Source organism: Aspergillus steynii (genome assembly GCF_002849105.1).
Source record: "Aspergillus steynii IBT 23096 chromosome Unknown P170scaffold_7, whole genome shotgun sequence".
NCBI classification, from domain to species: domain Eukaryota; kingdom Fungi; phylum Ascomycota; class Eurotiomycetes; order Eurotiales; family Aspergillaceae; genus Aspergillus; species Aspergillus steynii.
In genome coordinates, this window is record NW_020194404.1 from 934,847 (window position 1) to 948,549 (window position 13,703).

Consider the following 13,703-nt stretch of genomic DNA (forward strand, 5'->3'; position numbering starts at 1 on the left):
CTTGGGGTTGGTTGTTGTCATGGGAGTGAGGATGGATTATCTAAGGTTAGGGTTAGAATCCTACGTTTTAGTCTGAGGGGTTTAGACATGTGTAGGAAACTAGATGATATGATACTTGTTTCCATTGTTTCCATTGTTTCCTAGAAACTTATATAGTATCACTACTCTTGGAACTCATCCATTTCTAGTACCAGACTCTTCCAGCGCAGTCGTGCTCGGCGTCGTTGAGAATATATCTTTCGGAAAATAAAATGTATTTGCGTATTACAACATCAAGGAAAAGACAGAACCTACACACAGCAAATCATTTACTCAATAAATTAAACAAGTCAAGCAAAATAATAATTCGGTTTGTATCATACAACATTTTAGCTAAGTCTATCTAAGCAAATAATTATGGCTTTTCATTCCAAATGTGGAGGGAGGTCATGGATCTAGGATGCAGGGGGAAAAGAAAAAAAAAGCAAAACACATGCATGACAGCGAGGTCCAGACCTCGCTTGAAAACAGGGATAGAGAAAAAAAGCAAATGGATATTAGAAAAAAAAGGGGGGGGAGGATCGCAGATCCAGCAAGAAACCAAAATAGATCGAGAGGGGGAATTGGTGGATCAAAAAAAGCAAATGAAAAGACAAATGAAATGCATTAGGGATGTACATTATTTTCTCACGCGGCGGGCATGATTGACGAGGTTCTCAATCACCCCCTCAAATGCCTCCTTTTCACTCACTAGACTGTCAAGTCGCTTGAGCCAGTATTCGAGGACGGAACTGGCGCGTAGGGTCACGTCCTCGAGCTCTTTGACGTGGCCTTGTAGTTCACCGTCGGTAAGCCCTTCCAGGGCGGCGTCGGTCGTAGTACAGAGTCGGTGGACCGCGGGGAGGTCCAGCTCTGGCGGGGGTGTAGGCTCGCGACGTCGTGAGGTTCTTTGTCGGCTCGTTTGTGTGGATGTCCGAGGGCTGGCGGTACCACTTACGGTGCCGTCTTTGCGGTTCTGGCTCTGAGAGCGGGAGTGCGTGGTCGATCCGCCGGTGTCTGAGCCGATATTGATAGATGGAAGCACAAGTTTCTTCTGTTTGGATGCCGGGAGAATCTCGTCGAGATCAACGGGAACCCCAAGGGACACGAGGAAAAGCCGGCGGATTCGGGATTTCACCCAGTTCTGGGGCTGGAGTGGTGGGGGCGCAACGAGTTGTGACCACAATGATAGAGAGCGTTCGGAGTTGAAGATGGCGGAGGAGTTTTGGATTGGTTCTACCTGCGGTAGAGATGAAACCTCTTTTGAGGCCGGGAAGAGCCGATCAAGAGGGTCATTTAGAGCGGCGTTGAGATCAGAGAGGGATTGGAAAGCATCAAAATCCAAAAGAGGCGGCTGGAGGGTAGACAATATCAGTATTGGTTTATTGACAAGAGCCCGACGGCCATGGGGAAACTGCTTGCTGCAGAGATAACTTACAACGGAAGGTGGTGTAGGAGGCTGCGAAGGTTGTATTTCGGTTGGCTCGATGAACTCATCTTCAGTTACCTCCGCACTGGGCTCTTGAAACCCATCATCGAAATCCCCAAAATCATCATCTTCTCCCATGTCTTGTTCTTCTGCGAAATCATCGAAGTCGTCTGCAGCCGCCTGGTCCCCAGTCGTTTGATCGCCGTTATCCGTCAGGGGCTGTGCTTGGTTGTCGTCACTTTGATGGTCATTTTTAATCTCTGGCGAGGATCCCGGGTCTGGGGGGCATTGGTCAATCGCTTCTGTACATCGACCGTGTCAACGCACCGTTGGCAGACGTACCTGGGGCATCTGCTACGACCTCTGTGACGTCCGGAAGAGCGTCGCTTGGTCGTCTTTGGTGAGCATGTGAAGCTGAGGTTGTATCCTCGCTTGGAAGAGAGTCAACTCTCGAAAGGACTGTTTCAGGGACGTTCATTTCGCTGGCATTGGCATCGGTGGGCGCTTGTTCATTCGAATCCGGGCTAGACGATGGCTTGCTATCTGCATCCGACGCTTCTATCACAACATCAGGCACCGCATCTGCTTTTCGCTGTTCGTATGCTGCCGTCCCAGGAATATCTCCATGACTTGGCTGGTCCACGTCGACCTTCTCGACCACGGTCCGGGGCACGGGGGAACCCCCCGGGGTTGAAGAACGCGGTAAATGCCCCGCAGTCGAGGAACTTCTGCTGCGTGACCCTTCCGGTATCACTTCGATCTCATCGGGAATAGCATCCTGTTCCCTTTTCTCAAACGCAGGCGTTCCGGGGATTTCTCCGTGCGAAGGATTTTCGTCGACTTTCTCTACGCGAGTCAGCGGCACAGGGGATGTGCGACCGGAGGCCGGGTGTGAAGCAGACTGGTGGTGGCCCTCGCTAGCATCGGAGAAATGTTCGTCGTCGCTGGTTGAAGCCACTTTTAAAACGCCGAATCGTTAGTTATTCAACTCAATTGGCAGCGAGGATGCCTTCGTTGTGCTGTATGGATATAGGGAAGCCTACCGGAATCTTGAGCCCCGGAATCTTCCAACTCCACGCTTTTCCTCGGGGGCTCCAGGTGGGAGCTGGACGGACGGGGCGACCGTTCCGACATTAGAAAAGGCCTATAATTCCAAGGATGTTCATGCAGCAAGAGGGATAGATAATTTGAAGGAAGCAGGCCCGGGGGGAGGCACCAAAGGGGGACAAGGGAAGATGATGGTCTGGCGATGGCTGTGAATGAACGCTGGATTACTTGCCGGGTTCGATGCGAGTCTCGAACGCATGCCTGAGGCAGGACACGTCTGCCTGGGGCACCCACGTAGCCGCCAGCCGAGCCAAGCGCGTTGCGCCCGGGGCGACCAGAACAGGAACCATCGCTAACAATTTACTCGTGCTTTGCTTTCCTCGCGCTCTCAGCTTTCGGCGTGAGGCATCACAATCCTTCCAATTGCTTTCTTTGGTTGCCGCGCTGGTCATTTCTGGCAGCGGTGAGTCTATTTGTGCCTCAAAAATCCTGCATCCTCCTATCGATAGCTTCGCATCATCTTCGACTGACTTTTTTTTTTAGATCGCTTTTTTCTCCCCTTCCCTCTGCCCTCGTCCCTCCCAGGGTAGCCCTGTCCGTCCACCCTCATTAGCTTCGTCGCAACGCCATGTCCAATATGTTTTCATTTGATCCTCCAGCTTCTAGCGGAGCCTCCGGAGGTAGTATCTTCGGTTCCGCTGGCAACGCGAATACTGGATCCAACTCGGGAGGTCTGTTTGGAAATGTTGGAGCAACTACCGGTGGCTCGACGGCTTCTCCATTCGGAACCACCTCTACGCCAGGACAGAGTCCTTCACTGTTCGGTAATGCTGGGGCCAGTGGCGCGAATAGCAGTGGTACACCCTCGTTTAGCTTCGGAACTCAGAACAAACCTGCCGCTCCCGCAGGCCAGACGAGCTCTTTGTTTGGCACCGGATCATCACAAACACCCAAGCCCACCGAAACCCCCAGCTCGGGAGGCGGCCTCTTTGGAAACAATGCGCCTAAACCTGCCGGGACCCTGTTCGGTAATACCTCATCCACCCCTGGACAGTCGGGAGGACTTTTCGGGAATACATCAACGACTCCCGCCGGCCCCCCTCCCCAAGGGAACTCTGCTGGCCAAGGCCAATCACTCTTTGGACAGCCGGCGCAGAAACCAGGCGGTCTATTTGGAGGATTGAACAGCAACACCTCGTCTGCGCCCGCGACAACCTCTTCCACCACCCCCACTCTGGGAGGAGCCTCACAACCGTCATCGACCCCCAACCTATTCGGAGCGAACGCAGCACAGAAGCCTTTGTTTGGTAACGCGACTCCCTCGGCGCCCGCCGGAGGAGGTCTCTTCGGAAATACCAACAAGGACAAGCCCGCAGAATCAACAACTCCGGCAGCCCCCTCTGCAGACAGTGCTCCCAAGTCCCTTTTCGGAAACGCTGCCCCAGCATCGACCGGCTTTTCTATGCCCAAAGCCCCGTCTTCCGGAACCGATTCCGGGGCTAAGCCTGCCTTCCCTTCGCTAGGCGCTCCGGCGTCGACTGCCCAATCGTCGTTGACACCTGCCACTTCCTCCGAGACACCGCAAAAGTCCCCATTCCTGTCCCTTGGAGGCGCCGCCTCTTCAACCACTCCATCATCCACACCTGCTGCCGGAGGTTCCAGCTTGTTCGCAGGACTCGGAGCCCCTAAGTCAACTGAATCGAGCACCCCAGGAACCGCCACTCCTGCCTCGCAGCCCGCAGCGACCAACACCCTATTTGGAAAGCCTGCTGGCACCTCAGCCCCCGCTTCTCAACCCGCAGCGACCAACATGTTTTCAAAGCCTGCCGCAGATACTCCGTCGACTCAGCCTGCCACTAGCGGTGCAACCACTGCAGGCGATAAACCCTCATTGACTGCCACGTCGGGAGCGGCTACGTCGGGCGCGACTGCCTCGGCCACCACAGGGACCGCGGGAGCGGCCAAGCAGCCGCAATGGCTCGGCGCTTCTACTGCCGGTCCGGCTCCCCCAGCCCAGTCGCGTCTGAAGAACAAGACGATGGATGAGATCATTACTCGGTGGGCCACCGACCTCACCAAGTATCAGAAGGACTTCCGGGAGCAGGCGGAGAAGGTTGCCGAATGGGATCGCATGCTGGTCGAGAACGGAAGCAAGGTTCAGAAGCTGTACGGAAGCACAGTCGATGCCGATCGAGCCACGCAGGAGGTCGAGCGCCAGCTTGCTTCCGTTGAAGGACAGCAGGAGGAGTTGACTTCTTGGCTGGATCGATATGAGCGCGAGGTGGAGGAGATGATGTCGAAACAGGTGGGACCGGGCGAGTCTCTCCAAGGACCGGATCAAGAGCGTGAGAGAACGTAAGTTGTTTTTCGCTGCAGAAGATGTGGCTTCCGCACTATTGGGCCGTTTGCTGACATTTAATTCTAGCTACCAAATGGCCGAAAAGCTATCAGAGCGCCTGGACGAGATGGGCAAGGACCTCACCAGCATGATCGAAGAGGTCAACGGCGCTTCGTCCACCTTGAGTAAGACGAACAAGACGGATGAACCGGTAAGTTTGATCTTATACAAATAATTCCTTTCTGTTTTTGCCACTAACGGATCCACCTAGATCTCTCAAATCGTGCGCATCCTGAACTCCCACCTTTCTCAGCTCCAAGTCATCGACCAAGGCACCACCGAACTGCAGGCCAAGGTCCAGGCGGCGCAGAAGACCGGACAAACGCTGTCCTCCCGTTTCGGATACGGGTTCAGCAGCTCCGGTTTTGGAGGTACAAACGCCGCAGACGATTTCTACCGTTCTTACATGGGGCGGCGGTAAATGAGTCTATGCGGGTCGTATCCTCCGAATGTAATGTACCTGTGATGGGATTATTGCCTGGTGCTTTTTGTCTATTTATTTTTCCCTCTTCCTTTTCCCGGCTATAAGTAGGTGTTTTTGCACAATGGGTTAATGAACAAACGTTTCATACGTTCTGGATTACGAATTGATCAAATATAAGAGTAGAGGATGCTCTCAGTATTGTGTAGGTAGGCTAGGCGTGTAGATAGATAGATTACATCTAGGAAGTAAGTGCAGAGGCAAAGAGCACTGAAAGATGAACTCAGAAAATCATGCTTTCGTCAAGGGATATAAGGCCATGAGCAGAACACTGCCCATCCGACATCGTCAAGCACTGATGATAAGGTGAACGTGATATGACCCCGTCATACATTATTTGGAGGGAAACGGAGGGAGCATGAGCTTAGTTCTGCTCTCCACCTTGGCCCTTGGTGATCTCGTCACTGGAAGAAATGCGTCAGCTCAAGACCGCCCCGAATGATTCTCACACCGAGCAGAGAACAAGGCGAGAAGAAAGGGTTCAAACGTACATGTGCTGGTCGAGCTTGTCCAAGTGCTCGCGCTGGTCCTTGATGGACTTCTTCAGGTTGCGGAGCCTAGAGAATTCGAATTAGTTACGTACTCGGGGATTTCGGGTCCGGGAGCGGAGAAAAACGAGACGAGGGCACAAAATGGGATAACGTACTTCTCGATTTCCTTCTCGTGGATGTACATGTTTTCCTGGGCGGCTTCACGACGCTGGAACGAGTCACTGTCATTGGCATGATGTTAGCAATGCTTTTTGCTGGGTAATGCTGCATCGTCGTCGATGATGTCATCCGCTCGAATGGGACGGGTCAGAATCCCGACAGGCCCAATGCCATCAAATAAACTGGGCAATATGAATCCGCACAGCCGGACTGACAGGCAGAAATGAGAAAAAAGAGAGAGGAAGGCTTACGATTGCGCCGAGCCACCCGCCCGGGGAGCACCGGTATCACCTTCGGCCATTCTGGGAGCGAGAGCAGAGAAGGACCGCGTAGCCAGGGCACGGTTGGCAGTCGACAAGGGACGGACGATGGACTGGCGGAGCATGGTGATCGAGGATGAGGTGTGAGAGAGGTAGTTCAACTTGATGAGTGATTCGAGTGATGAAGAAATGAGATGGGGAGGATGAAAGAATGAGGGGAGAGGGCACGGTCTTATTAGCTGCAGTCGTAAGGTACCGGAGTTTAGTAGCTGCCAGTGCCCGGGCTGGTCTGGACACTTCGGGTCACTCGTTCTCCAATGACGACACCAGCCGGCGGATCATGTGATGCTTATGTCAGGGCGAGTGAGTCAGCGGGTCAGGTGAGCGGGTGGATTTGCTGACGGCCGAAAGTCTGCCTGGTTCGGGCCTGAGGCTAGTCTAGGGTTGTCTGCTGCGTTGGGATACGATACCAATGCCCTGGGGCCAATAATTCCCAGGACTAATATTAGACAATGCCAATTGCCAATGAGACGGGTTCCAGGGTGGTGCGGTTGCCATGAATACGATTGTAGAGATTGGCGGCGTCTAGACATGCTGCATCGATACGTAGGCTTTGGATTTACTCACTCTTGTTGGTGGTTATGGGAATGAGCACGTCGATCGAAGACTCCAGAAACCACCAGGCTGAAACGCCAGAGGAAAAGAACCCAATCGATCCGCCGACCAAACGAGATAGTTCTGGATTTCCCTTCGCTTCTCTCTGCGTTCTAGTCTACGGTGCTGTCAGAGGGCCTCCGTCCATCGTACATGTCTAATGCCTTCGGAAGAATCCAAGCGTTATCCCCGATGGCAAACCATTGGAAATCCGAATGACCCTTCCCCTATTATTTGATTATTATGGAGTCGAGTGGGCGACAACTCTTCTGTACTCCGTAGTGCCATCCGGACTAGGAGCACTAGCGACGAGGCTCAATCAATAATGGACGGCGGCTAAAACGCCCTTTCTCTGGACCTCAGTCGCTAATTATAATCTCATAAAATCGGAGGGTAATAAAAATAAAATAAAAAGACCAAGTCACCAGGAGGATCTCTGGTGTGGGTGGAACGATTGGCGGGAATGAAATAGGGATGACGATGGGCGGCCCACCGAACCACACAAACGAGTGTCTGGACGAAGGCCTCCTTTCCTTGAATTGAGGGAGTGGTTGAGGAGATCTATCAATCTGTCCTGTTTGTCGAGCTCCTCCGGATCGCGAGATTGGAGTGAGGCTGGAGTGGAAGGATTGTGCGCGGCAGGAGGTGTATGGACAGTAGCCAGTACTCTGTAGAGGGTCAGAATCCGCAGTAGAAGAAGTCATGAATCTTGATCGAAAGACCCTCTGGAGTAGTAAGCAGGTACTCCGTAGTTAAGCAAATGTAACTACGAGTGTCGACAGCGGACAACTGACGGGACCAGGCTGGACGGGCGAAAGAATTGACGCCAGGGCTGCCTCAGGTGTCGAGGCTCCTTTACCCCCTTTGGGCGCGTTTCGTTGACGCCGGTCTTTCCCCTCCCACTCGCTCTCACTTCCAACTTCCCCCTCTCTTTCTCCTTCTCTTCTTCTTCCCTTCTTCCTTTCCTCCTTCCTCCGACTTCCCCGTTATAATTTTTTTCCTTGCCCAGCCTACTTTATCTTTTCCAATTCTACCGTTCACTCCTCGACTTCCCCCCTTCTCAACTTACTTCCCCCTCCGTCCACAACCCAATCGTCAGGTGAGCCCCGGCCGTCTTTCTGTTGTCTTCCACTGTTTTCCCCTCGTCATGCCCATATCCCACTTCTCCAATCGTGCCCGCTCCCCCATTCCCATCCCTGATGTTCGTCATCGCCATCGCGTTCGGTTGGACGTTGTCTGTTGGGAGGCTCGGGGGGACAAACGACGCCCTACCACCACATTTACTGGGGGAACGTTGCGGGATGAATTGCTGGGTCGTCGACGCTCCCCTCCACCCCGTCTAGACTACGTTGGAATCGCCTTCCCGCGCGACACAGTCCACGGCTAGCCGAGTGGAGGACCAGCGGTGCGACCTTCTATGTCAACAACCCCGACCGTCGCTGTACCACCTAATTTGTTCCCCGCTGTTCGTGAATGATCTTGTATCTTGAAAATTGTCATCATCTTTTTCCGTTGGATCCGTTTGATCGATTTTTTTTATTCCGAAAAAAAAAAGCAAACAGGATCAACAGTGGAGGGGACTTTTTCTTGATTTCGTGTTCCCTGGACCACTTGACTTCACAGCCTCACTTCTGCCCTGTGACTACCGCCTCCTGCCCCTCGCTTCATCGCACGATCTGGAACGCTTCTTTCCCCTATTAATTTCTGTACCCCTTATCTACCCTTCCTTTTTTCTGGTATTTCTTGTTGATTTCTGAATCCTTTCATTCGCCTGTGTCTGGTTTTGTGAACCATCTGAACGCGACTTTCCAAAATCATCTTACAACTTAACTAACGTCAGACTTCGTAACTAGAAACCACTTTCACAATGGGTCACGAAGATGCCGTTTACCTGGCCAAGCTCGCTGAGCAGGCCGAGCGCTATGAGGGTTCGTGATAACCTCCTTCTCTTCGCCCGGTAGATCGCGACCGCATTGCTGATAAAACACTTTACAGAGATGGTCGAGAACATGAAGATCGTTGCCTCCGCCGATGTTGAGCTTACTGTTGAGGAGCGGAATCTCCTGTCTGTTGCCTACAAGAACGTCATTGGTGCCCGCCGTGCGTCGTGGAGAATCGTCACCTCGATCGAGCAAAAAGAGGAGTCCAAGGGCAACGAGTCCCAGGTCACTCTTATCAAGGAGTACCGCCAGAAGATCGAGGCCGAGCTCGCTAAGATCTGCGATGACATCCTGGAGGTGCTCGACAAGCACCTGATCCCCTCTGCCCAGAGCGGCGAGTCCAAGGTCTTCTACCACAAGATGTATGTCTTTTGATTCATCTCTGGGCTTTCGCAAACGAGAACAACTTCTAATCGCGAAACTTTTCCACCAAACAGGAAGGGTGACTACCACCGTTACCTCGCCGAGTTCGCCATCGGCGACCGCCGCAAGGGCGCTGCCGATGCCTCCCTCGAGGCCTACAAGGCTGCCACCGAAGTTGCCCAAACCGACCTTGCTCCCACCCACCCCATCCGTCTCGGACTGGCCCTCAACTTCTCCGTCTTCTACTACGAGATCCTCAACTCCCCCGACCAGGCTTGCCACCTCGCTAAGCTCGCTTTCGATGACGCCATTGCCGGTATGTCTTGTCTCCTGGGGGCCTCGCACCAAACTTGGACGCGATGGCTCAAATGCTTTGGAATCGAATGAACTAACACATGTCGCAGAGCTTGACACCCTGAGCGAGGAGAGCTACAAGGACTCCACCCTGATCATGCAGCTCCTCCGGGACAACCTGGTAAGACCCGCATCTGAGGGTTGGTTTTCGGTTTGCGTACTAACGTTTCCTAGACGCTCTGGACCTCGTCCGAGGCTGAGCCCGCTGCCGAGTCGGCCGCTCCTGCTTCCGAGAAGAAGGAGGAGGCCCCGGCTGCCGAGGGTGAGAAGCCCGCCGAGTAAAGAAGAGATGATGCAGGATTCCCTCACCACACGGATGGAGTTATCGGATGACGGGCTGGCATGCGTGAAAGAACTAGAATGAATGTAGAAGAGGGCCGAACAAAAAAAACACAAGGGAAACGAGAGGTGCATTTTTGTTTTCGTATCATACAACCCGGGGCAACGTGGAAGTTTTCATGACGCCACAGCTAACGGATGGAGATTCGGTCGAAATTGCTCCTCGGATCCCTTTCGATATCCCCCCAGCCCAATCTGATGTCTTTTTAAGCGCGTCTCGGCTGGCAAGTGAACCGGTTCTCCATCTGTGTGGCTCAGCTTTTCGATTCCTCGTTTGATTTCTATTTCTTTTAACTCATTTCCCCCCTTATCGGTTTTTGCCTATTGCTCAACTACCCAAAGAATACCTTTCCCTTTTTTGTCTTTTTTCATTTTTCTTATTACTCGCTACCACTACACCCAGTGAAGTTACACATCCCCCAATCCCCACGAATACCTCCAGGGCCTGGACTATTGTTCCAGACTATGTCCTGGGGTCACTTCCCTTTGCCACGCACGGCGTGTTACATGTTCGCCTTAGCTCGAATTTAGATCTAAAGTCCGGCAGCAGTGGCTATCTAAGAAAGTTGAAATTCAGACCCGGAGTAGAGATGAACACTGTAGATACCACCGCTGGAGTTGAGCATGAGACAGGATTCCTCTTGGAGTCTAGCCCTGCGTTGTCTTGAGGCTCAATCTTTCTCGCATGATGCCACGCCGATACCCATGTTCCAACCGGGGTGGCAGTCGTACTTTGTCCACCGCCGCAACCCTAGCAGCCAAGAACCCCAAACCAGCCACCACCGAACTAACAAACAAACAACCGGTCTGACCTGACAAGTGAATCCTGATTTTGTGGCTAGGTGTTTGAAGTCAACGGTGAGTAAATTTGACCGGATCCGGATAGCTCGAAGCAGGCACAAGGTAAGTAAGGCACATACATACAGCCAGCGCAGACCCGGTACCTGGGCTAGTTTGTTTTCAGCCCGTGTCTAATTTAACCTTCCTTGTCTTGTCTTGTCTTTCTCTGTCTGTGTCTGTGTCTGACAGGGAGGTAAGACATGGGATGAATGGTGATTGTCACAGGCTTGTGAAGAGCCTGGATTTGTTTGTTCTATTGTTTGTATGTACTTGTGTGTTTCGGGTTGAGTGGTTCTTTCCGTCTGGTTTTTGGGCTTGGGTCTGTTTGTCGGGATTGATAATGGATGGGTATGAGTAGTAGTACTTAGGAGTAGGAGGTTGATTAATATGGAACTTACTGCATGAAGTACTACCTAGGCAATGCACATACATAGCACCGTGGTGAGACGTGATCTTAACCACCAGGGATGATAGTCCTTGATCAGTCAACTGGCTAGAGTCTTATGCCTATCGCCTCATCTGTCCATGTACCTGTATCCATGTCCATACTCCGTAGCTAAGCTACCAGGTATCCCTTCCAGTACTCCATAGTAAGTACGACCTAGGGCATAGATAGACACCCCACAAATACCCAGTGTAGGAAGATATCCCTCCGCAAAAGTCCCCCATAAGTAAGTACCCACCTTATCCATTCGCAAGGAAGAGAAAGAGAAAGAGAAAGAGAAAGAGAAAGAGAAAGAAAAGAAAAAACAAAAGCACCTGGAAAGCAATTCCGAAGCATGACGTATGCGGCGCCTCCTGGTGTTTCCGTGTTTCGCCCCCTTTCATTTGGTCTAAAGATCGGCGGTGGTGTGCTGTGCCACTTGCAGATGGGAACTCGGACTAATAATAAAGCAGTGGGCATGTACATGTACATTTACTTGGGTGGGAAGGTTGGGTGGTAGATACCGGGGTAGGATATGGGGATGGATGGGGATGGGGTATGGCGATTACGATGACTACCTCCCTACCTTACCTTTATTGCCTTACTTATGGGGTAGGGTTAGGTGGGTGGGACGGGATGTGTGCATGGGTGTTGTTTAATTTAATTTATTTTCTTTTCTTTTAATTTCATGTAGCGCTTAGAGGGTGGCCGTAGCTGAAGTGTCGTCACTGCTCGGGCAGAGTGGTTGGAGGAACTGAGTAACTAGCTACCTATAGAAACTCTCCGTAGATTCTAAATCGAATACCGCGTGACTACGATATTAATATCGTAATAGGTCCAATTGACAGCTTGTCCCTTTGGAGAACTAATCTAGATAGTCTCCGTGGACTAAATGAAGAATAAACGCCCCCGACAATGCCAGTGAAGACCCAAAATAAAGATAAAATAAAGATAAAATAAGAAAGAATAAAGACAAAATGATGTAATGAGGCTGGGGAGGCAAACGACCCGAGTCAGGACACCGTAGAAAGATGAATTAATATCGACGTTTAAGACACATGGGGCGCCGGGAAAAAGGAGGCGCAGGCGAGTGGCGAGTATCATCCACTGCACACCGCGGCCGGGGGCGTAATTAACCACCTAGTCTCGTTTGGTCTTGGTGTCTGGGTCGGGTCGGAGTTGAGCGCTTACTTGCTGGACTCGATGAAGACGAACGGGTCAGCGTGTCTGCCTACGGGGGTCTGCCTGGTCGGATGGTTGTACAGAACTCGAGACACGGTGTGGTTGTGTACTCCGTCCCCTTGTACAGGTACTTCGGACGACAGAATCTACGTCATTCTTATCTCGAGCATAGAACTTCAGAATCATTTCGAATTTGTAATTTCATTTCATTTGTATCAAACCGCGCGCTTCCTGGGTATGTAAAGCAAATGTCTTCAGAGCCAAACAAAATTCAAACCGAATCGTCAGACCGGGACGATTCCAATGTACACGATGCCGATGCCGATGATGGATGAAAGAGATGTAGGACGATCAAGGTTGTAGTAGAGGAAAAATCACAAATGGCTGCTCCGTGAAAATGCTTTCCCACCCGAATGAAAAGTTTTTTCTTTTTGCAGACCATGAGAAACAAATGCGCCCAGTTGCGGTTTCCTGTCAATCAAAGCAAGTCTAAAGTAGTAAAAAAAAAGTCGAGGTAGAGCGATCAAAGAGTTCCCCAGTCAGTTTCCGAACGCCGAGTTGTGCTATGCCACAAAAATACACAGGTGCCTCCGGTAGGACAAGTTAAGAAAAAAAAATATAGGGAAAAGAAAAAAGATGAGACAAGAAAGAGAAGAGGAAATTAATATGAACAGGTCGAAGATTGGTGGACTGTGACCACAACCGGATCGGAAGTCACGCCAAAAAGAAAAAAAAAAAGGAGGAAGAAATCGTTGAGGATGGGATAGCAAGGGTCAGCAGGATCAGCAGGATCACGGAATCGGATCGGGCGCCAAGACCCAGCAGCGTTCAGCTCCCTGACAACACATGGCATGCAATGATGTCACAAGAGCCTCCCTTGCCCACCGAATCTTTCCCCGTCGACATTCCCCGTGACACAAGTTGCTGATCGAGGCGAAACCCCGAGTTCAGTTCCGACGCAAGGCTCGTGATCGGAGTGGCGATACCGATTTCACGAGAATTGAAGATGTGACGCGACTCAGGTCGGAGAACATTTGCAAATCATGCAGCCACGGCAGCTGGAATTCCAAATGTGCCGTGTCGTTTCGACTGCGCGGGCGTTTCAAAAAGATAGCTGCGGTCGAAAACTTCGTATAGAATGGGCGGCGGTAGACGCGGTACCGCTCAGGATAATGTGGATTCGTATAATGGAAGAGGGAAAAGGAAAAGACGAATGCTCGGACGTACGGTCGAGCATGACGGAAAAAGAGCCGACAGCCAGGGCGGATTCCTGCAAAATGCCGTGTCGCAAACGAGAGTCGTCGCATACCGAGGGCGTATCAGG

At 51.8% G+C, this 13,703-nt stretch overlaps 4 protein-coding genes across 4 annotated transcripts; 1 reads left to right on the plus strand and 3 right to left on the minus strand.

The window, feature by feature from the left end:
- Window positions 1-346: 346 nt before the first annotated feature.
- P170DRAFT_439361 (DUF5102 domain-containing protein) lies at window positions 347-2,682 on the minus strand. Its single transcript, XM_024849821.1, has 4 exons — window positions 2,491-2,682; window positions 1,790-2,404; window positions 1,457-1,725; window positions 347-1,372 (listed from the first exon to the last, which is right to left on the minus strand). Exons 1-4 carry the CDS (start codon window positions 2,579-2,581, stop codon window positions 659-661), a joined length of 1,689 nt encoding a protein of 562 aa, XP_024700922.1. The 5' UTR covers window positions 2,582-2,682; the 3' UTR covers window positions 347-658.
- A 2,792-nt stretch (window positions 2,683-5,474) lies between these two features.
- P170DRAFT_512283 (uncharacterized protein) lies at window positions 5,475-6,742 on the minus strand. The gene is made up of 4 exons (XM_024854976.1): window positions 6,275-6,742; window positions 6,020-6,085; window positions 5,865-5,930; window positions 5,475-5,777 (listed from the first exon to the last, which is right to left on the minus strand). Exons 1-4 carry the CDS (start codon window positions 6,406-6,408, stop codon window positions 5,738-5,740), a joined length of 306 nt encoding a protein of 101 aa, XP_024700923.1. The 5' UTR covers window positions 6,409-6,742; the 3' UTR covers window positions 5,475-5,737.
- Window positions 6,743-8,804: 2,062 nt separating this feature from the next.
- On the plus strand, window positions 8,805-9,876 carry artA (14-3-3 adaptor artA; the record flags this gene model as incomplete). The annotated part of the gene is made up of 5 exons (XM_024851033.1): window positions 8,805-8,865; window positions 8,933-9,239; window positions 9,315-9,556; window positions 9,645-9,715; window positions 9,769-9,876. The coding sequence occupies 5 exons, from the start codon at window positions 8,805-8,807 to the stop codon at window positions 9,874-9,876; spliced, it is 789 nt and encodes a 262-aa protein (XP_024700924.1).
- A 1,399-nt stretch (window positions 9,877-11,275) lies between these two features.
- P170DRAFT_247951 (uncharacterized protein) lies at window positions 11,276-11,802 on the minus strand. Its single transcript, XM_024843002.1, has one exon. It carries the CDS (start codon window positions 11,687-11,689, stop codon window positions 11,375-11,377), a length of 315 nt encoding a protein of 104 aa, XP_024700925.1. The 5' UTR covers window positions 11,690-11,802; the 3' UTR covers window positions 11,276-11,374.
- Window positions 11,803-13,703: the final 1,901 nt, after the last annotated feature.